The 24,587-nt window shown below is 38.2% G+C and overlaps 1 protein-coding gene across 1 annotated transcript in view; it reads left to right on the plus strand.

Moving 5' to 3' along the window:
- Positions 1–24,587, plus strand: part of MYO3B (myosin IIIB) — a 700,839-nt gene that overhangs the window by 293,766 nt on the left and 382,486 nt on the right. Inside the window, exons 15-21 of the mRNA XM_056793985.1 lie at positions 3,327–3,425; positions 3,822–3,936; positions 15,263–15,389; positions 15,547–15,757; positions 16,838–16,985; positions 20,093–20,246; positions 21,937–22,025. Of these exons, the coding sequence (XP_056649963.1) occupies positions 3,327–3,425; positions 3,822–3,936; positions 15,263–15,389; positions 15,547–15,757; positions 16,838–16,985; positions 20,093–20,246; positions 21,937–22,025 (943 nt within the window). The remainder of the gene's footprint in view (positions 1–3,326; positions 3,426–3,821; positions 3,937–15,262; positions 15,390–15,546; positions 15,758–16,837; positions 16,986–20,092; positions 20,247–21,936; positions 22,026–24,587) is intronic.

The raw sequence follows: 24,587 nt of genomic DNA on the forward strand, positions 1-24,587 counted from the left end.
TGGAAGAGATACCTGTATTTTCTGTGTGTGTGTGTACATACATACATACATATATATATATATATACATACATACATTGTATCCTCTCCTTATAAAATATAAGTTCTTTAAAGGAAGGGACTATTTAAAATCTGGCCTCCGACACTTACTAGCTGTGTGACCTTGGGCAAATCACTTAACCCTGTTTGTCTCTGTTCCTCATCTGTGAAATGAGCTGGAGAAGGAAATGGCAAATCACTCCAATATCTTTGCCAAGAAAACCCCAAATGAGGTCACTAAGAGTTGAAAATGACTAAAAACAACTGAACAACAAAAAGAAAGACAGCATGCTGGGTAATGGATACAGTGCTAGATTTGGCTGTCAATCAAACTTGAATTCAGATCCCAGCATTAACACCTGTTAACTGTGGGGACATGGAGAAGTCACTTAACGTCTCTTCCTTAATTCCCCAAGATTATCAGGTATGGAGAGGTGGTGATTTGTGTTGGTAGAAGAAGCTGGCAAAAACAGAGATCCTGGCTGACCCAGGAACAGAAATTATAGCATTTTGGCTCCATTATCGTACATATGACAGCCTCTGTGGTTAAAGGAGAGCAGTCAATACTTTTCTCTCCTGGGCTAGAGACCAGAAGCACTTCTTTGTTCAGCATTCATTCAGAACAATATACAAAGTGATATTCCCAAAAGGATTTTGTGGTGGATTAGTACAGCCATGAACATAATAATAAAACCATTAGATACCTTACATCCCCATTTTACTTACAAATTTCACCCTAGGTTCACTCATTCTCCAGGGCTCCCAACTGCCTTCTAAACATTTCAACCTCCACCTTGTATTCTAAATCACCTACTTATGTCCTTCATAAAGGACCTCCCACCCCGGAGCATAGAATACTATCAAAACCAAGCAGAAATGACATAAAGAGTAATAGAGAGAAGAAAAATACTTCTTTGGTATATCTAGCTTAATGCTTCCCAGGTCTACTGCCTCTGGTAGCCTTGCCAGCTACTTCTCTTCCTCTGCCATCAGGGGTCATAGGAAAGCTTGGGGATTCACCTCAGAAAAGAAGAGCCCCAATTTCTCTGTTCAAATACAATACAATATCTTTTTAGTATTTTTTAAAGTATACTCAAAGCTCGGTAGATTGTATATCTCTGGAGTTATATATATATATGTAAATATATATAAATATATATGTGTATACACACACACACACACACACACACACACACATGTACTGATACTTTTCCAATGACCTAAAGAAATTTGGGCCAGGATCCATCAGTGCCATTGAAGATCTTGAATAAGGATTGGGTTCTCATAATAAAGAATAGGTCATAGAACAATATATTTAGTTAGAAGAAATCTTAGAGATCACTTTAGTCCTCTGTCTTCATCTTATGGAGGAGCAAATAGAGTGCCAGGAAAAAAAATATAATGGCACAATTCAGTAGTTCTTGAACTTTTTTGTCTCAGTTCTCATTTGCACTTTAAAAAATGATGGTGTACCCCTTTACCCTCTAAACAGTTTTAAAAATATTTGGTTTATGATGGTTATAGCTATTAGTATTGCTAATGTTTAGTCACACAAATCACTTATTTTTATAAGAAATATTAATCTTTTTCAAAACAAAAAAAAATTAGGGAAAGATACCATGAAAAAACTATTTAACCCCTGGAAACCAATTTCGTCATCCAAAAAATGGGCACAGTGATCTAGCTTCTAGTTCATAGGGTGGTTCTGTGGTTCACAGACAAAGGTATTATAGATATTGGTAGATATTGATATTGGTAGAATGCTTTGCAAACTTTAAAGTACATTATAAATGACAGGGCCACTTGGTGGCACAATAGATAGTCAGGTCTGGAATCAGGAAGACTATCTTCCTGAGTTCAGATCTATCTGGTCCCAGATACTAGCTTTGTGACCCTGGCACCTAACCCCACTTACTGCCTCCGTTTCCTCATTAGTAAGACGAACTGAAGAAGGAAATGTCAAACCACCCAGATAGGGCCATGATGAGTCAGACACAACTGAAACGACTCAACAGCAGCAAAAAGGCAATTATTATTATTGCCTAAAGTCACACAAGTAAAAGTTCCAGAGCCCAAATTTGAACCAAGATCTTCTAATTCTTGATCAGTGCTTTTCTCATTGGAGACAGAGCTTAGAGAACCAAAAGTATCAGAGAAAAGCAATATGAAATAAGGAAGTTTTTAATTTAGAAAAAAATAAGAAAGTGTAAAAAGCATAAGAAAATCAGATTTAGAGCTGTTCTTAACTTGGAGCCATGGAAAAAATCCAGTACACATCTATAGACATGAATAGGAAAAAAAAATCCATCCTTATATTTACTATCTTTAATTTCTTTTGAATTGTTTTATGCATTCAAAAACAGTATTTTGGACAAATTTAACCTTCACCAAACTGCCAGAAAAGTCCATGACATACAAAAATTAAGAACCCTGCCATAACAGTCATTTAGTCCAACCCTTTCATATCATAAATGAAGAAATAGACAAGAGAAGGGTAGTGATAAGCCCAACATCCCACAGAAAGTATGTGGAAAAGTTGATTCACATTTAGGTCCTCCAACTCCAAAACCTGCATTCATTCTACTATACCATAGGGCTTCTTAGGAAGAGACTCAAGATAGCTAGTGCCAAGATAGTCAGTCTAGTATATGGAGGGAGGGGTCAGAGTTCATCCAAATTAACTGTTGTTGTTGTTGTTGTTGTTGTAAACCCTTACTTTACATCTTAGAATCAAAACTGTATATTGGTTCCAAGGCTTCTGAAGCGTGGTAAGGGCTAGGCAATGGGGGTTAACTGACTTGCCCAGGGTCACACACCTAAGAAGTCTGATTAACTTCTAAACAAAAGGAAGAATAGAATGTACCTAAAAGAAAGAACAAGAACCAAATAGGACTGAGAGGAAAGAGATAGTGGCAGATAGAATTTTCTACATTAAAAGCCAGTCTCCTTATAAGGAAAATGACTATGTCAAGGCTTTTTTAAAACCAGGAGCTAAAGAGACAGAACTGGCTGTCCAAAAAGTGAAATACCCTTGTCCTCTTGAAATCAGAAAAATGTTGAAAGAAAGCAGGCTTGTCTAAGACTATACTGCAAACTGGTGGCCAAGTAGGATTGAGGACCCAGTGAGTCTGGTTGGGACTGTGGCTGAAAATAAGTTATATTTGGCAGGGTCACTGCCTTTGATATTACCTCTTTGTATAGGGGATCGATATGCAAATCCAACAATACTATGCTTTGAAAAGAGTTCTTGAATATCATCTTAATAATATTCTGGGTGTTTTTTTCCAGAGGAGAGAAAAATTTTCACATTTTTTACTATATTTATGCTGGTCTTTATCACCAAAAGAAAATTTCTGTGTATAGTCTACCAGAGAAAAAGCCTCCTAGGTAAGTATATTGAGATTTTTGTTTTAAAATTAAAATGTAATTAGTAATTGACAAACACTTAAATGCTGAGTGAATACTTTCTTGACTGCAACTACAAAGTCTATTTAACTAAGGCTTTTGGGGTAGGTATTTAATCCATTATTTCTTTTGAAAAAATCAAAAAACGGTAGTTCCATGTGGCAATGACTACATTTCAGTGCCTGGATTTTCTATAGAGGGATCAAATATACAATTGTACCCACACTACTCAGCTACATGCATAATTAGTTGCACTTGGCAGTTTTAGTCTTTTAGACAAATACACCTGCAAGAAAATGGGTCAGATGTGTGTGACATTTGGGAGGCAACTCTTTTGGCAAAAGCTAAAATGGTATAATAACCTTCCTTTTCACTTAGGTACATAGATAATGAGACAGGAAGGGTAATGGAAGATATTATTGCTAAAGAGTCATACGGAAAACAATTTGAAGAAATTCAGCACTGTTTTAAGATTATAGGATTCACTGATGAGGTGAGTATCTGCCAATAGGTAACCCCTCAACTACTGGGAGGCTGTTTTCCTGTAGAACAGCCTCTCCAGATTGCTTGTTATACTTTGGGAACTTGGGATATATTGATAGAACCTTCAGATTCTAGATTCTTTGAGCATCCTTGGTTGCCTTTAAGGCTTTTCCCAAGTTCCACCTTTTCTGTACTAAGCTCTCCTGATCCTCCTAGCTATTAAAGCTTACCTTCTCTCACTCAAATCTTTTATGTATATTTTGTGTAAGTATATCTCGACATATGTACATGTTGTTTCTCCTGTTAGAATGTAAGATTCTTGAGGGCAAGAAGGGCTTCACTTTTGTCTTAGTGCCCCCAGGGCCATTACCTTTCCCAGCACGTGGTAGACACCTAATAAATGCTTGTTAATTAATAGGGGGTCCCTTGAAAACACATAAGAGCATTATAACATTCTAGGTTTAGATCCTGAAGGAACATTAGAGGCCAACAATTTAACTTTATGAATGAGAAAAATATAGTACGGATGAAGGGGGGATTTTAGAACATAGTAAATGAAATTAAGATCATTTCACATAAAAATTAATTGACACAGAGAATGTGTCATTTTCACTACCTTCCTTTCTGATGGGACTTCTGTTCACATTTCATTCAACATCTTGGGGAAATGCTAGATTAGAGTTCTGAGACAAAGATGAGCCAGGATGATGAGTGATTCAATTTGTACTGATCTTGGAGAAGCATAATAGCAAACCCCAGGGCAAGACTGGGAAGGCTATTATTTGGGGGCTGGGGTGGGGAGGAGGAAGTAGCAGAACCAGAAGAGCAGAGGGCCATATAGTAACTTCTTACTTTAACAAAGTATTATTGTTACTAAGGAGCTAAGCTCAGTTTCTAAGTTGCTAAAGGAGTGTAAGTGCTGTGTCCCCTAAATTGCAGTGCTCTAGGACAAAGCTCCACTCATCCCACCCTATTTTAAACTGTGTCCTCTGTTTTAATTGGCTTAGAGATCAGGGTATCAACTTCTGATTCAGTGAGCTAATTGCTTTCCAAATATCATAGGACCGGGTTGATAGCACCACAGTTCTTTATTCTTTGGAATTCTCATTAATGCAGGGTAGGTGTGATAGCAAACTTGGAAAGAGACCCATTTTCATAAAATGATGCTATCTTTTCCCATATTTGTGGCTGTCATTGCCATTAAATTGAATAATTTAATGAGAATACTTTATTGTCTAGTTTATACTCAGGAATATTTAGAGAAGTAACTTCTGGGGCACCAAGACAAATTCATTTATGCCCCCTTAAACTTGTGCACAGTCACTAAATTCTGGGAGAGTATAGTCTCCCATTTTTTACTGTATCTGTGAATGTTGTACTCCTCTTATCGTGCAAGATACAGGCTGTCTCTATTAAATATATGCTGGAGGTGACAGAAAATATTTATAACCCCAGGCAAAAATATTATCCTGTGATATATTCATGTCACAGTTTCTGGGCTTTGTGCCATAGTTTTTGCAAACTATATAGATTATTTTACTTTTCCCACAAAGGAAACAAGAGATCAGGCACCAGGAGGGAGTGTTAAATCTTAAGGAATGCATCTACCAGACAGCCTAGTTACCCTGGGACAGTCACTTTCTGTAAAAGACTGCTGCTCTAATCCAGTGAGTTTGGCTGGGACTTTACTCCCCTGTGTCATTGGATTTAATCATAATAATACCTTTTCTCTTTCTAGCCAGCTGTTAATTTGCACTGTCAGCCTCCCACAGATTTTAAACTGACTGACAGCGGAAATTCCCAAAGGTTAGATAAAAATAGAAATATCTTTCCCTTGACTCTTTAGAGGGGAGCAATTAAACACACTCAGGCATCTGTTAAAAGAGCTTTATGTTTATTAATTTATAATGCTGGTTTTTGTTAATTATTATGTAAAAGTATCTAAGAACAGTTACAATAGCAAGAATATAGATTCAACTAGTCTTGTGCAATAGGCTTAATGATTCCATAAAGGGAGGCTTTAAGAATGGAGATCTCAAGTCTGAAGGCAGTCCTCTGTGAGGTCCTATAGAAAGAACAGCTCTATATCCTAGAGGAGGTAGACAATGCTAGTGTTCTAGGATTCAAAATTAACTGGAGCTGGTACCTACTTATAAGCCTTGCTACTGGAGGAGACTGAGGCTGAAGGATCCTCTGAGCTCGGGAGTCCTCAGCTGCATTAAGGCTGTCTATCAGACGTCTGCTTAAAATCTGGCATCTCTATGATGAGCAGAGATCCACTAGGCCGCCAAATAAGGGGCAGCAAACCAAAGCCAGAAACAAAGCAGGGCAAATCTCCTGTGTCAATCAGTAGTGGGATCTTTTCCAGAAGTGGCTGCCTTTCTTGCCTGAGTGAAATAGAGAAAAAATTATCTGGAAAAAAAAAAATTAGTGAGTCCTTTGTCATAAAAACAGTAAGTTGTTAAGAGTTAGCAGAATGTTTTTTTCAAATGCAGTTCTTAGCAATGTCACCCTGGGCAAGTCACTTAACCCCACTACCTAAGGCTTTCCCATCTTCTGCCTTGGAACTAAAACACAGTGCTGATTCTATGACAAAAGGTAAGGGGTTTTTTTTTTAATGTGTCTATGTGACACAGGAGATAGAGAGCTGAGCATAGAGTCAAGAAGACCTGGGTTCAAAACTGACCTGAGACATTTACTAGCTATGTGATCCCTGTTTGTCTCAGTGCTGCCATCTGTAAAAATGAGTTGGAGAATGAAATGGCAAACCCCTTCAGTATCTTTGCCAAGAAAACCCCAAATGGGGTCACAAAGAGTTGGACATGACTGAACAACACCAACAACACACGCTTCCACTTCATTTACTATTGAGTACATTATGAGTAATGGTGGTCTTATTTTATGTGGATGTGTAAGTGTGTGTATGTATATCTTGAATGTTTCCCATCTTAAATGGTAGGATGCAGCTTATCTTGATTCACTGTAGGAAGGAAGGTACCATTTTTGTTTGTTTTGTTTTGTTTGATTTTTTTCTCAAATGACTTTGTCTCCCAAACCCTGGGTCCAGTGGATTCCTGTACGTGTACAGAAAGGTCTGCCACACTGACAGGTTACTTCACTTAAAGTCATGATTGTAAATAGGGATAAATTGGGTGTTGATTCACAAAGATTCAGGTGAAGTCTCTTTCCAAGTTCCCCTGTGCTCTCTTCTACTTCTCACTAACACATATCAAGGACCATATGTGTCAGGGAGCTTAATTGGCTAGACTATACAGTTTTTAATAAATGGTTCTGTCATCATATAGATAGACATTAATGAGTTACATTATTTGACTATTACTAGTGAAATCACTGAAACTAAATGGAAGTCCCCATCTTTTTCAATGATAACCATTAGTCTCTTCAAGAACTCTTTCCCTCTGCCTCCTTACTTTATTACCAAATCCTTACAATAGTATTATTTGGGAAGGGTGTCTAACGCTGAGTTTTCACCAGCAGAACATTATACACAATAATTGAAACATTGTGGGGTCAACTGAAACATGATCATCATCAAATGTAATTGACTCTGCTACTAATAGCAAAGCAATGATCCAGGACAATTCTGAGGGGCTTATGAGAAAGAACACTATCCACATCTAGAGGAAGAACCGTGGGAGCAGGGATGCAAAAGAAAACATGATTTATCACTTTTTTGAAATTTGGTTATATGATTTGGGGTTTAGGTTTTAAAAGATTACTCTAGTACAAAATGAATAATATGGAAATACATTTTGAGTGATAATACATATATAACCCAGTGGAATTACTTGTCAATACTGGGAGGGGAGGGAAGAGTGGAGGGAGACAACATGAATCATGCAACCAAGGGAACATTTTAAAAGTAAAAAATAAAAAAAATAAATAAATAAATCTGAGTTTTCATTAATGTGAGGAATTCCCTTTGTATAGAAATTTCTTCAACCAAAGTAGATCAGTAAGTCATCAAATGAGATGACATTTTTTAGATGTCTGGCATATGGTGCTTAATAAAAGTTTATTCCCTTCCCCTCATCTGTAACTTTTAGTCTTAGACCTTCAATCACCAGTGTAATACACCAATCTTCACCTGGTCCCCAAATCCACTCTCTGTGTGCTCCCACACATCAAGCGTCATCCTCGGGATAAACCCAACCCTCTAGGAGTTTGCACACAGATTTGTTCCCACACCGTCAGGAGTCCATATCTGCACATGCCCCAAACTACAAGCCCTGAATAATAATCATTCCATTTATCTCTTATCTCCAGATTTGTACCAATACTCTCTCAATTAATTCAGTTACTCTAACCGCAATACCAAATCTCTGACCAGGCTCTACCCTCCACCTGCTTCATCCATAACTCTCCACACACACCTATGGTCCTATTGAACACTGCCTTGGCAAATGGCAATCGTTAGCATCAAGAAATTGTCTTGAAATTCTTTCACAGCCTAGCGAGTGATTGGTAAACTACAGGCATCCAGATGCAAGTCCCTTTTGCCTTCCTTGTACAGATGTCTGCTTTTCAAGTTAAGCATCCTAAGAGTCTTAACAGTATGGCACCCCTCTCTTCAACAATATGGCTTGGTAAGATAGAAATAATCATAATATAAATTACATATATGTGTGTATATTTGTGTTTTATACTAAGTGATAACTTTTTAGCAGGTGGCCCATGTGCTTAAAATGCTTTCATGTAATCCACTAGATACTTCCCAGGAAAAGATGGTAATTATCTTTAAGATATTACTATAGAGGCAGCTAGGTGGCCCAGTGAATAGACTGACAGGCCTGGAATGGGTAGGATCTGGGTTCAAATATGACCCCAGATACTTCCTAGTTGTGTGACCCTGGGCAAGTCACTTAACCTCAATTGCCTAGGTTCTTCTATTAATGCTCTTCTAACTTGGAATTGATACTTGTATCAGTTCCAAGACAGAAAATAAGGTTTTTATTTTTTAAGAAGATATTGTTGCATATTATACATCCCTAAAAAGTTATAAGATGAATAGATGCAGACCCAGGGCACAGGTGTTTAGGGATAATTTTGTATTTGCTCTGCCTGTATGTATGCATATATGTTTTTGCATATGTATACATACGTGCATATACACAACCATATCTATTGTCTACCTCAATAGAATATGTTTCTATTTCATTTTTGTCTTTGTAACTCCAATACCTAGCTAGCGCAATACCTGGCAGATAGTTAGTATTAGATCTCAGCCCGCTATGTACATTGGGATCCAGTGACAGTGACCTCCTTGCTATTCCTTGAACAAGACATTCCATCTCTTTAAGATTTCCTGACTTCTTCAAGTCCCAGCTAAAATCCCACCTTCTACCCTTTTCCTCTGATCCCCCTTAATTTAGCACGTTTTCTCTATTTATTATTTTGAATTTATACTCTAATTGGATAGCTAAGTGACATAGTGAACAGAGCTTGGGTCATAGAGTCAGGAAGACCTAAACTCAAATCTATACTCAGACTCTTACTAGTTGTGTGAGCCCTGGTAGGTTGCCTATTTGCTGTCTGCCTCATTATAGTAAATACCTCCCACAGGTTGTAAGAATTGAATTATATAATATTTGTATAGCACTAGGCACAATGCTTAGCCCAGTGTAAGTACTTATTTCCTTCCTTTCATATAAAATTTGCAACATGTTTATGTATAGTCTCCCCCATTGAACCAGGAGATCTTTAATAATAGGGACTGTCTTTTTACATTTTCTCCTATCCTTAGTGCTTACCATAGTGTCTGGAACATAGTATAGGTTTATTGACTGACTGACATGGTCAGATTTTTTTTCCAGTAATATTAATTTAACAATTGTATAATTGAATTGGAGAGAGGAGAGACCAATGAGGAGATCATTTCAGAAGGGAAAGGGATGTGAATGAGAGATGTTATGGAGACAGAATCAACAAGAGTTGATACATAGAAATAGAAAATGATGGCAAATCAAGACCGAGAACAAGTCTGAATTACAAACCTGGAATGTGGATGATGGAAGAGTGGTAATGCTCGCAACAGAAACAGAAGAATTTGGAGGAGGTACAGGTTTTAGAGGAAGGATAATCAGTATTATCTTGAATATGTTGAGTTTGAGATGCTTATAAAATTTCCAACTTTAGCTATCTAATAAATAGCTTGGGTTTTTTGAAGAAAAATGAAGGTGGGGTAGAATACACACAGATATACACATATATATAGGGCATCTGGGTGACATAGAAGATAGAGGAGTAGACTTGGAACTGGGAAGATGCATCTTCATGAAATCAAATCAATTTAATTAATTAATCCAAATAATTAATAAAATAAAATTCATTTAATCCTATTTGCCTCAGTTTCCTTATCTGTAAAATGAGTTGGAGAAGGAAATGGCAAACTACTCCAGTATGACTGTCAAGAAGACCCCAAATGAGAGGTCATGAAGAATCCATGCCAACTTCACTGAAATCTCTTATCCTATACTTTTTTCCACTTGTAATAATGCTACCATCCTAATTCAAGCCCTCATCCCCTCCAATATAAACTATTATAATGATCTTATTATACCAGTGGCACTTACTGGTATTGTTTAAAACTACTCTAATAGTGTTTATTGATCTCCTCATTTCAAGTCTCTGCTCTTTCTAATCCACTTTCCATATACCTGCCAAAATTATTTTCCTAAGCACAAGTCTGACTGTGTCACTTCTTTTCTCAAATATCTTCAATGGCTCCTGATTGTCTCTAGCATATAATGAAGATTCCTTAACTTAGCATTTAAAGCCCTGTATAATCTGGCTCCATCTCCTTTTTCCACCCTGTTTCATACTATGTCTCTGTACAAATTCTAGGTTTTAACCAAACTGGACTTGTTTCTGAAACTGGATACTCCATTTTCTTCTTAATATGTATTTGAACAAACTGTCCCTCATACCTGAAATGTGCTCCCTCTTCATCAATACGCATCAGATACTTACCTTCCCTGCAAGGCTCAATTCAGGTCCTCCCTCTTCTGTGATGCTTTCTTGATCCCTTTTCCCTCATCTTTAGTGTTTTCTTCCTCCATAAATTATTTTGTGTTATACTGATTTTTATACCCATTCTAGTCCTCCAAAGTTTAGTGTGATGAGGACAGGGACTATTTTTTTGTCTTTGTTTCTTTTCTTTGAACACTGTGCTTTCTTTGCACATGCTGTTTTTCAGTTGTGTCTGATTCTGTGACCCTGTCTGGAATTTTCTTGGCAAAGATAATGGAATGGTTTGCCATTTCCTTCTCTGGATCATTTTACAGATAAGGAAAGTGAAGCAAATGGGGTAAAATGCTCAGGATCACAGATTTAGAACAAAGTAAGTATTTGAACATAGTAGGTGTTTCATGAATGCTTCTTGATTCTCCATTATGCCATAGTGAAATTCCTAAAGCATAGGTCTCACCATGATACTCCCCTACTCAGAAAAGCTCAGCTTCTGGGATAAAATACAAACTTGTCTATTTGGCATTTAAGACTCTTCACATCTTGTTTTCAGATCTACCTTTCTAGGCTCAATCTATATTGCTATTTTTTTTGTTTTGGCTTTCTTGTTTCTCCAACTCACATTTCTTCTCTATGACTTTTTTTGCAGACTCTCCTGAGTTCCTGGAATGTATTCATTCCTTACTTCTTTCTCTTAGTATCTCTGCCTCGCTCTAGAGCTTTTATTGTCTAAAGGTCTTTCCTCATCTTTTCCTGACCCTTAGCCTCCCAGGTTGGACCTACTCCCACATATTATCTTGAATTTATTTTGTGTAAATTTTATATGTAACCCTAATCCCAAAGCCCATTGGCATTGGGACTCCTTCCTCAGTGGTAGAGATGAATATTCCAGCCTACCAATGGGCTCTGAGAGTTGGATGATAGAGGAATGAATGGATGGATGGATGGATAGTTAGATAGAAATATAGGTAGACACAGATAGATAGATAGATAAGCAGACACACAGATAAATAGACAGAGAGTTAGACAAACAGAAAGATAGATAGATAGATAGATAGATAGATAGATAGATAGATAGATAGATAGATAGATAGACAAACAGACACACATAAAGACAGAGTTTGACAAACAGAAAGATAGAAGGACAGACAGAAAGAGACAAAGAGACAGATGGATAAGAAGATATAGATAGATAGACACAGATAAATAGAAAGTCAGACAAACAGAAAGATGAATAGATAGACAGCAAGATAAACAGAAAGAGACAGATGGAAAAGTAGATAGATATAGATGGATGGATGGACAGACAGACAGGTATGTAGGTAGATAAATATACTTAATGAATACTTATATGCCCATAAAATAGAAGTTTCTTACAGGCACGGATATCTCATTTCCCCCTTTGTTTTCCTGGCACCTAGTAGGCACTTCAGAGCTGTTTTCTGATGCATTGATCTGGGCTCACTTGATCTGAAGGGAATGCACCAGGCAACCTGGGAATGTGATTTAATATGGTCAAATGAGTGCACCTGAACTGAGTAATAAGATGCTATGAAACTATAGCTTAATTCATCAGGAGAAAGCTTTGACAGAGGGACTTCCAATGAATCAGTGTATCTCCATAGTGGCCTAACTCAGGAAAGTCCCCTCCCTAAAACACAAACACACACCAGAACAATAATCACCACCACAGTTTATCTATCTATCTTAAAAAACTACTTACATCATATGGCCAAGAGAGTAATTTGGGTAATTCAGAACGAGCCATTTTGACTTTCATTTAAATCTGATATTTTCCTACAATGAGACCCTTTAAAAAAGAAACTCGGCATTTATCTTTGCTATACTGCCAAGCAGCCAGCAGATGGCAGTGTTGCAGGTGAGCTGGCTCATGGTGCTTCTCTGAAGAGAGAGTCATGGGGGCATCATTTAGGAGATGTTTCTTTGAGCACTAATATAAATCTGGGCCTGAGTGCTTTCATTCTGAAAATGTTTCTTGGCTCTAAAGTTGTTGGTTACAGAAACCTAGGGGGAAAGGACACAATATAGGAGAGTCAGAGAATCTGTTTTCAAATCCTTATTCTGAAACGTACTTGCTTCCCAAGGCTTTAGTTTCCTCACCTGTAAAATGGGGAAATTGGCTCAGGTGGGGGGTTCTTAACTGGGGGTCCATGAATTTGTTCTTTGATTATAATAATATAATATGATATGATATGTAATAATAAGCTATATAATATTAAGATAATATAACTCACTAATATTTCAACAATAATGTAGTTGGAAATAATGGTTTTGTTTGTGATCGTGTGTCATAAGTAGTTAATTATGTAATCCATGTAATATATATAATCATGTGCATTCATAAATATGCATTTAAAAACATTATTCTACAAAGGGATCTGTAGGGGTCAACAAGTTGCTAGAGGTATCAAGGCACAAAGAAGAAGGGAAAGGAAATAAGCATTTATTAAATATCAATTGTATGCCAAACACTGTACTAAGTGCTTTACAAATATTATTTCATGTGATCCTTACAATAACCCCGGGAGGTAGGCAATATTATCATCCCCATTTTCCAGATGAGAAAACTGAAGCAGTCAAGGATAAATGAATTTCCTAAAGTCACACTACTAGTAAGTATCTAAAACTAGATTTGGACTTAGATCTCTCTGCCTCTAGGTCTGGAGAACTCTATCCACTGTAATACCAAGCTGTCTCTAAGATGTTAACAAAAGAGGGTAAAGTCCTTTGACTTGGTGATCTTGAAGGTCTGTTCCATCTAGGAAAGTATGAATACAATGATACAATAAAATGCATTTTCTTCCATCTATATTATTTGCTTGTATATATATTATCATGAAAATGGGACATCCTTTTTCCTTTATCTCTTCATACCATTCCCTGATCTCATCCATGGCGGAGGCAAGCACAGTCTATGGGAAAGAGCAAATACGTTAGTCTGAGGACCTGAACTCAAATTTTATCTCAGATTGCTTAACATCTATAACTTTCAGTCAGTCAACAAGCATTTATTAAGCCTTCCCCTGTGCTGGACTATGCAGGCTATGCATTGAGAATACAAATAAAAGCAGAGAGAAAGATAGTCCTTGCCTTCAAGGAGCTTACATTCCAACAGGGAGGACAACATTAAAAGGGAACTGAAGAGGGGAGGTGGAATGTACCTAGCAAAGAAGGGGGGGAATGTTGAGAATGTCCCATGGAGTTGAGTGAGCAGTGTGACCTGAAGAAGAATGAAGACATCTTTGACCTAAGCTTCCTCATTTAAATAGAAGGTCTGAAAGGAGCCAGATAATCAGAATGTGAGACCTCAGAAGCAAGAATATTTCCATTGTGAGAAGTAGTCCAGGGGCAAAATGAACTTCTAGGTTAAAGATATTTCTATAGCAAAGTAGACTAAGTCCTATAGAATGAAGTCAGCAGGGCAGCCTGGAGAGAACTGAAATTTTAGACTAGGCTTTTAGCTTTCTTAGGTTTTATCTATAAAACATGGCATGGGGTGTTGTGTAGATTAAAAGCTTTTGAGACCCTTTCCCATTGTAAATCCATGACCTTATAGTTCACCCTTGTTTTAACCTCATGGCATCATTGGGTGCACGACTCAGGATCCCTGTAGTTGTTCAGCTGTTCAGTCCTGTCTGACACTTTATGATCCTGTGGACCACTACTGTCCATGGAGTTTTCTTGACAAAGATACTCAAGTTGTTTGCTGCTTCTTTCTTTAGTGGATCCCCTTTTGTCAGAACTCTCCACTATGACCTGTTTGACTTTGGGAATCCTGCACAGCATAGCTCCTAGTTTCATTGAGCTAGGACAGCTCCTCTGCCACAATAAGGCGGTGATCCTGGAGGGTATGAGGTAGATAGGACACCTAGCTTTGCATAAAAATCACATGCAAAATAGGTTACACTTTTCTCTTGGCTTAAAAATGCAAAAGATCTGACTATGAGGACTATAGTTTTTTGAAGTCTTTCTTTAAAATTTTTTTGCTATTTCATTTTCCTCCTTACATGTAATAATTTTAAACATGTTTTCCAAATTATAAGATCTAAATTATCTCCCTGCCCCCCTTCTTTCCCCCTCACTGAGATGGATCTGGGTTATACACGTATGAGCATGCAAAACATATTTCCATACTGGTCATGTTGTGAGAGAAAACTCACTTAAACCAAAAGCCCAAAATAAAACCTAATAAAATAAAGTAAGAAATAGTATGCTTTGATCAGTTCTTTCTCTGGAGATGGATAGCATCTTCTGTCCTAAGGAAGACCATAGTGTTCCTTCAGTCTGGTTTGTAGTGACTCACAAAAACTTCTTGGTGTCCTTTACAGGAGGTACAGTCAGTGTACAGAATCTTAGCTGCAATTTTGAACACTGGAAACATTGAGTTTGCATCCATTTCTTCAGAACATCAGATAGATAAGAGTGAAGTGCCCAATTCAGAAGCCCTGGAAAATGGTAACTTTCTGATGCTCAGGCCTTGTGTTTTCTTAGTACGTTAGAATGATGCTACTGGTTCTACTACTGCTACTACTACAGCTGCAGCTGCCCTAGCTGGTGACAGTTTCTGAGGACCCTGGGTTCAGGCTCACATCTGGGTTCTGTTGTGTTCCAGCAGCCACCCTGCTGGGCATCAGCTCAGAGGAACTCCAGGAGGCTCTCACTTCACATTGTGTGGTCACCAGAGGGGAAACTATCATTCGCACCAACACTGTGGACAAAGCTGCTGACGTCCGAGATGCCATGTCAAAAGCCCTGTATGGGAGGCTTTTCAGCTGGATTGTAAATCGTATCAACACGCTACTTCAGCCAGATAAAAATATATGGCAAGTCTGTGTGTGTGTGTGTGTGTGTGTGTGAAAGAGAGACAGAGACAGAGAGGGTGGGGGAGAGAGGGAAAGGGAGAGGGAAGAGGAGAGAGTGTTGTAGGAAAAGGAAGGGGAAAGGAGGGGAGAAATAGAGAGGGAAGGGGGACAGGAAGAGGGAAGAGTGGGAAGAGCAATGGAGAGAAAGAGGATGGACAAGGAGAGGGAGAAGGAGAAGAAGGGAGGAAGGAGAAGGGGAAGGAAGGGAAGAAGAGGAGGGAGGGAGGAAAAGAGATACAAAGACACTTTAAAGGTTTGCTCAGAAAAATAGCATTACTGATTTTTTTCAGGGAAAGGAACAGACACATATTTTGAATTATAAAACAGAAATAATTTGTTCTTGATTTTTCTTTAGTAAACCACACTTGACTGTATACTAATTTACAAGAAACTGATGAGGTCTCATTCCATAACACGTCTATTCCCAAGGGAACTAAATTACTTATTCTTCCCCCAGTTTTGGGGGCAGTCAATTGGGTGGTGGAAGAAGACAAGAATATCAAGGCCAGATGAATGAATGAGAGATAGTGTTGTTCAGTCATTTTCAATCATGTCTGACTTCATGACCCCATTTGGGGTTTTCTTGGCAAAGATCCTAGAGAGGCTTGCCATTTCCTTTTTCAATTCATTTTACATGTAAGAAAACAGGGTTAAGTGACTTGCCCAAGGTCACACAGCTAGTGAGGCCAGATTTGAATTCAGGAAGATGAATCTTGACTCCAGGCCCAGTACTCTGTGTACTATGGTGCTGCCTAGAGACCTGAGAGGCAGTATAATGCAGCGATATCAGAACTGACGCCAGGATTTGAGAAGGACTTGTTTCAAGTTTTGTTTCTGACATCTCTTGGCTGTGTGACTCTGGGAGAATCACCTAACTTCTCATTATTTCAGGCAACTCCAAAGACTATAAATTATAGGTGAATACCTGTTTGCTGTAGGCATCTGCTGAAGTCATAAGTGTAGACCAAAAGAAAAGAAAGAAAGAATAGGAGCAACTAGAGAATAGATAAATCGATTGATCTATATGTTGTTTCTCTACAGCCGTGCAGAACGTGGGATGAATGTTGGCATTCTGGATATCTTTGGATTTGAGAACTTCCGGAGAAACTCCTTTGAGCAGCTCTGTATAAACATTGCCAATGAACAAATCCAGTACTATTTCAACCAACACATTTTTGTACTTGAGCAGGTAAAATTGAATCTGAAAACAATTAAATATGATGACAGGTGGGACAAAGGTGGGAGATGATAAACACCTTCCAAACTGCCCGTGTCTCAAAGCAAATACTCTGGTAGGTAGACTGAAGAGGGAAGACTGGAGAAAATGGGCTGTTTATTGAGGAGATTCTGTTTTTAATAGAAAAAATCGAGTTAGGAGCATGTAAATGGTCTAAATTTATCCCAGCTAGAGAAGAATAGAACTCTTTAGAAAGGTACAGTTCTCAACTTGTATAGAACTTGTGACAAGCCAGTTATTTAAATTAACCTTTCAAAACAAAATGCCTATACCTGTGGATTAATTCCAAAGATATTAGCCTTTTTTCACTTAATTAGAAAATATATAAGATGCTATCTAAAATGGCATTGATGAGTGTTCAAGGAAGGGCCTAATTAGCTCCTTGTTGCTCTCAACACCCCATCAGTGTCCTCATGCCACTATTTGTGTTAGCATCAACAACCACCCATGCCACAGACATTACCCACTTTTTGCCCTTACTGTTCCAGAGATAGGAATTGAATCCTATAAGGAAATAAAACAAAAGGTACTGGGCATAGCAATTGAACATTGTACTTCCTTTTTGGGTGGCTATTAGTTTCTTGCTTTCACTATAATTTGGGGCTGCTCTGATCTCTAGCCTAAAAAATTTGCCAAGACCTTCCTATGAGGTGCCCTTCACATAGCAAGTCTGCTTGACAGCAAAAAATGTTCTAGCCAATCTTCTAAAGTTTAGTAATAACCACTTTACTAGAAGAAATGATGATGCAATAAACAACCTGGTTATTAGTTAGGTCATCCTCAAGACCTAAAGTAAATACTAAATCCCCTTTGGTCCATCTTTGGAAAAAAATTCTGATAGTTTTCTTCATTTGTTCTGGATACATCTACCCAGTTCTCACTCCTTTCCTAGTCTCTGTTGCCAACTCCCAGTTAAAAAATATTTTTGTCTGCTTCTATGAGAAATCTAATTCTCTCTCTGAGACTTTCAGGCTAGATTTATGTTCTCCATGGCAAGAGAAATCTTGCCTCCTGCTCTAAATCAGATGCTTAATAAAAAGGTTTTCTTTTCTTTTCAACCTCCTTCTCTTCTAACTGTCCTCTTGTTTTCATTCTAAAAATGCAGTGTCACCCTCTCTCTCTTGAGAGAAATAGACAAGTGTCCTCTTCTTATCCAGAATCAACTGTTTGCTGCAAGTCATTAACAGATAGAGCCAAAGTAGAAACATTTCTGCACACAAGAGAACATACAAATACTAGCAGCAATTTATCACATAAAGTTTGATGCTGTCATTTACTAGACATTTCACAGAGTTAGTGGCAGGGACCAAACCTGTGATTTCATTGATTTAAGGTACTCCTGGATAAGGGAACTTCCCCTCCCTATGTAGGTTAGCACCTTCTCTGAAAGAGTTGTTTTGCGCACCTAGTCACCCAGTCAGTGTGTAAGATATAGGACTTGAATTCCAATCTAACTAATGCTGAGGCCGGTCCACTATTCACTATTTCATTTTTCCTTTTAGAAACTTCATATTCTAAGCCTTTCAGTCCTTTAATGTAGAAGCTTGTCGGTCCTATGTAATCTTGACTGAGGCTCTATGTCATTTAAGTTTTGTTTTTCTTTTTTATCTGACTGAGAGCAGTATTTTCACTTTGGCCTGAGAGATCTAGAATTTATAATAGTCTTGGGATTTTAAAATTTGGGGTCTCTTTCAAGAGGTCATCAGTGGATTATCTCAGTTTCTATTTTCCCTTCTTATTCAAGACCATCAAGGCAGTTCTCTCTGAGAATTTCTTGTATTATGTACAGTTTTTTTTTTTAATCATGGCTTTCAGACAATCTAATGATTCTTGGGTTATCTCTCCTGGAGCTATTTTGTAGATCAATTATTTTCCAGTGAGATAGTTCATATTTTCTTCTCTTTTTTCATTCTTTTAAATTTGTTTTGTTGTTTCCTGCTGCCTTCTGGAATCTTTATCTTCTATTTGTTCAATTCCAATTTTAGAGAACCATTTTCTTGCTTCATTTTTTTAGGTCTCTAAAATCCTCTTAAGAATTTTTTTCTGCCTCTCTTATTTATTTTGTGATCCTCTTCTCGACCATTTCCAGGAGTTATTTTTGGTCCTGGCATCCTTTTGCATTTGCGTTTGAGGCTTCACACATTTCTGTTTTGGTGGTGATATCCTCTTTTGAGCTTGTATTTTTGTCTTCCCTGTTACTAAAATAGTTTTCCAGCACCAGGCTTTTTGTCTTTTGCTCATTTGTGGGGCTGGAGGTATTCCATGACTTGCCTATATGTTGAAGCTCAGCTCTACTTCTAGAGTGGAGGGAGTAATGTCCTTGGGTTCACCTGGGGACCTATGCACTTATTAACCTGTATTCTACTCCTCAGCTGCCAGCTCCTTCTGGCTTCAAGAATGTTGGGTTTCTTCTTCCACTGAGGGTTCTCTCAGGTGTACTTGCATGGAGTTGCTCCTAAAGGGATGCTGGGTTGCTCCTCATGCTACTGGTCTACTGCTCTCCCCTCTTAAACCAGTGAGATGAGACCTTCCTGCTGTCCTTCTGTGTTCTTTGGCTGAAACCCGCATCTCTCTGTTTTGTTGTTGTTGTTGTTGTTGTTGTTGTTGTTGTTGTTGTTGTTGCCACTCTAGAATTTTTTTTTAACCCTTACCTTCCATCTTAGAAATCAATACTGTGTATTGAGTCCAATGCAGAAGAATGGTAAGGGCTAGACAATTGAGGTCAAGTGACTTGCCTGGGGTCACACAGCTAGTAAGTATCTGAGGTCACATTTGAATCCTGGACATCCCATCCCTGGGCATAACTCTCAATCCACTGAGCCAACCAGATATCCTCTCTAGAATTTGTTTTGAGGCTTGTGTGTTTGTGTGTGTGTGATTGTTTGTGCATGGGTTTGGAACTTACTCCACCATCTTGGCTGTTGGAAGTGGAAAGGCCCTTTTGGAAACTTAATAGCAAAGCAATGTGTTGTTTATAAATTGGCCAGTCAAGTCTTGATGGGAGTGGGGTGAGGGAGTGAGGAGTGGATTGTGGGTTTTCATAGTAAATTTTCCAACAGATGGAATATCATAATGAAGGAATTGATGCCAGTGTGGTAGAATATGAAGATAATCGCCCCCTCCTGGATATGTTTCTCCAGAAACCAATGGGACTACTTTCTCTCCTTGATGAAGAAAGCAGATTTCCCCAGGCAACAGACCTGACTTTAGTTGGTATGTACTTTTCAGGAAAGGAATACACATTCAGCCTAGAATGTGGCATCTGTTCACATCCTCAAGGCGAGGGGATCTCACACAAAGCTTTACATATCCTGTATTTTCTTTTCAACCGGCAGTGTGTGTATAAAATGTAGCTCACTTTTAAAAATTAATTAGAACATTCAGCAAATAACAGATAATATTTCTGCCCTACCATCTCCCCAAACTCACTCTGTCTGAAATTGAATTCAACTTTTCTACTCACTCATCTACCCCAAATCCTTCTGACTTTTCTGTTTCTGACGATGCAATTATTAGAATCTCAGTCACCAACATCTGAAAGTTGGATTAATCTTTGACTCCTATTTCCTTTCCCATGACAAGTCAGCAGATTTTCTTGTGTCTTCCTTTAGGTCTGTCTGAGAGGCAGTGCAGTCTAGTAAAAGAGAGCCAGCCTTGAAGTCAAGATAACCTTGGTTCAAAGTCTCACTTCTGATACCTACTGATTGTGAGACCTTGTGCAAGTCTCACCTTCTCAGGGCTATGCATAGCAAAGAAGGTGTAGATCTGCATGGGTAAAAGGAATTTCCTTGCCTCTATTGTGGCTTTTTCCATGACCCTATATGGGGTTTTCTTGACAAAAATACTGGAGTGGTTTTTCATTTCCTTCTCCATGTCATTTACAGATGAGGAAACTGAGGCAAAAAAAGGTTATGTGACTTGCCCAGGGTCACATAGCAAGTAAGTGTTTGAAATTAGAACTCAGGTTTTCCTGACTCTAGACCCACATTCTATCTTCTGTACTACCTAGCTGCCCTCCTTTTTTTTTCCACCTAAATTATAAGATCCTTAAGGATGGGAATAAGGTATTAATATTACATAAGCAACAAATACCTCTCTCCTTCTCTGTCTCTAAGTTACTTGGTATTATATTGTATATATTTTGTAGTTACTTAGCTACTATGTGTATTAGCCCCGAGTATGCTATAAACTTCTTGAGGACAAGTATAGTTCTGTTTCTGTATCTCTGGCACCTTATACACTGCCTTGTAAATAATGATTGCTGAATAAATGTCTACAGGATGGAAGTGAAGTTGTTATGTTTTGGTTTTTTTTTGTGCAGGTGTCTCTTTTTTTCTAGAAGGGACTTAGTAAAGACTTGATGAGTCTCGGTGAATGAATGCTTTCCCTTATTGGGGGAGGTTATTCACATAGTAGATTGCTTTCCACATTTTTTGAAAGTTCAGTCTGTTGGCACCTCTATTAATTGCCCTGAGCTGTGACTCTACCTCTAAATTTTGTATGTTGCCAAGATGAATTAAAACCCAGATTACCTCCATCCCTTTGGGACAAATTCAGTCCTGAATTAAACTGGTCGTGTTTCTGGTGTCACAAAGACTTCTGTGGGGAGCTATTAGGGAGAACAGGAAGACAAGTGTACTGGGGAGACTGAGCTCTGGCAGATACTGCCTAATCAGATGCCAAAAGGGGATAAAGCAATAAAGAAAATGCCCAACAGAAACACCCCTCTCCTAGCCTGATCTTCCTCTTCTCAGTGCAGTGACTCTCAGACTGAGCCCTAATTTTCTTCATTTGGATCTGCACTTGCTCTTGGCAGGCACCTCTAACTGGGTTAGAGTGAGAAGCCTAATCCCGACACTTTTAAGGGCTTTTCATGCTGTGATTCACTTGTGTCTTTAAACAGATAAATTTGAAGATAATCTTCGATGTAAATATTTCTGGAGGCCAAAACGAGTGGAGCTCTGCTTTGGCATTCAGCACTATGCTGGAAAGGTAAAAGGTGTTTGACTGTTATTGGGTCTGAATTTGACGAGAGATAAGTGGCTTCATGGTCATGTGTGGGAAGCTTGGGAAATTGCTTGCAGATTTCTTTCTCTTTTAAATTCTTCTTGAATCCCTAATCATAACTCCCAAACTTTCACAGTGGGATTGATCACAAAAGTTGCCTCTGGCGTAGAAACAGTTTCTCACAGGGGTGGCCTAAAAAGCTGCCATCTGCCTCTTACCTGAGGTATTGCCTAGAAGTGACAGCTCTCCAGAGAGCAAACATATTACATCTTTTCACAGTGTGTTTAGCTGTGAACGTTCAAATTTTAAAGTAATTCTGGAATTTGAATAAAACTGGGAGGGCTGATATCATTTTAGGCAAGGCCTACAGGGTACCATAACATCCAGATAAAAACCCAAGAAAATCAATTAAACATCCAGATGTTTATTCTACCCAACACCAAGCCTCAAAATATTTGGAAACAAAGGATTATAGATTTAGAGCAGGGAGGAACCTTGGAAGCCATCTGTTCCAATCTTCTCACTTTATAAATGAGTAAACTGGAGCCTAGAAAAGTTCATTGATTTGTTCAAGTTTTGGTTCACTCAAGTAGTCTATAACTGGGCCAAAACTGAAATGTAACTTTTGATAACTGCATTGGACTACATTGTTGATGATGATCTAAATGTTTTCTTTTAAACCAAGAACTGTGGCACTATTATTTTTGTTGTTGTTCAGTCACTTCTGACTTTTCATAACCCTATTTAGAGTTTTAGGGCAAAGATCTTAGAGTGATTTGCCTTTTCAGTCTTTATTTCATTTTACATATGAGGAAACTGAGCCATACGGGGTTACCTAGGATCACACAATTAGCAAATGTCTGAGGTCAGATTTGAACTCAGGAAGAGGAGAGTCTTCTTGACTCCAGGCCTGGCACTCTATCCACTTTGCCACTTAGCTGCTGATAATTTGCAATATACTAGGGTTGTTGGATATCTACACACTCAGTTCAGCATCAATTTGGTGAGCTCCTGGAAGGAAGGGGCTACCAGGCTTCCCAAGGAGGGGCTAATCAGTCCAGGCCAAATTAGGCAGATCAAAGCTCCTATGCCACTCCCAGTCCTATAGGTAGCCCCTGCACTTCCAGCCTAGGTGAGATTGGAAGGCAAAGAAAAAAAAAGAAAAGAAAGAAAAGAAAAGAAAAGAAAAGAAAAGAAAGGTAGAAAAGAAGAAAGAAGAGAAAAAAGAGAGGAAAAAGGAAAGAGGGAAATTTTAAAATATTCTGTCAAGATTGCCTTTTAAAATATATATATAACAGGGGGCAGCTGGGTAGCTCAGTGGATTTAGAGCCAGGCCTAGAGACAGGAGGCCATTGGTTCAAATATGGCCTCAGACACTTCCCAGCTGTGTGACCCTGGGCAAGTCACTTAATCCCCATTGCCTAGTCCTTACCACTCTTCTGCCTTGGAGCCAGTTGGCTCAAGACAGAAGGTAAGGGTTTAAAAAAAAAATATATATATATATATATAACATAATTAAAAGTTAATTTTGCCAAACATCATTGAAAAATCAGACTAAAAAAACAATTCTTATTTAAAGAGAGTTTTATTTTGGATCCTAATCAAGAGCTATGTTCTGCTTCTACTACTTAAAGACATTCAATGCCTTCAGTATCAATGCCTAACTACAGTTAAAACTCATTTATATAGGGTTTTAAAGTTTAAAAGTATTTTCTTCACATCTCTATGTAGCAAATGATATAAATATCATTATTATCCCTATTTTACAAATGAATGGCATATGATGGAGTCAATCAGTAAAAAGGAAAAGTATTGCCATGAACTATTGTGGACCCATTTGAGATTAGAAAATACAAATTTATAGAGGATTCAATTGGTTCAACTGCATGACACTCTCCAATGGTTTTCAATAACATAGGAGCTGGAGCAGAAGAGGTGGGTGTTGGAGGTAACCTATGGTGGAAGAATGTTGACTGGGAATGAATGGTGGTAGGACAAGGAGGCAGGGGAACAAAGGGCTAAGGGCACAGAATCAAGACTGTGAGCTAGAAGACTGAAGATGACTTATATGACCTCCTTTTCTTTCTTGAAACTTATTTAGTATATATTTTAAGATATCTAAATGGACAGATAGACAGATAGATAGTTGGATGGATGGATATATGGATGGATGGATAGATAGATAGATAGATAGATAGATAGATAGATAGATAGATAGATGTACAGACAGATGGAAGGATGGAGAGATGGAAAGAAAGGCAGACAGATAGACCAAGGATATCTGTAATCAATCCACATATGCTCTTTGAAGTCTTGAATTAGTTTTCCTTAGAATAATATTTATCTGTTTCACAAGTCTAGGATCCCCCACTGATCCTCAACAATTTGTTGTGCAAGTTATTCTACCACTAGATGTCTCCTAGTGCATTTTTTCAACCTTATGCTTCCCTAAAAATAACAATGTACTAAATTTATCTTTGTAATTCAGAAGAGTTAATATAGTATCAGAACCAGTAAAAATCAATGCACTTTAAGTCTGAAGCCCTG

This window comes from Monodelphis domestica, chromosome 4, assembly GCF_027887165.1.
Source record: "Monodelphis domestica isolate mMonDom1 chromosome 4, mMonDom1.pri, whole genome shotgun sequence".
Lineage (NCBI taxonomy): Eukaryota > Metazoa > Chordata > Mammalia > Didelphimorphia > Didelphidae > Monodelphis > Monodelphis domestica.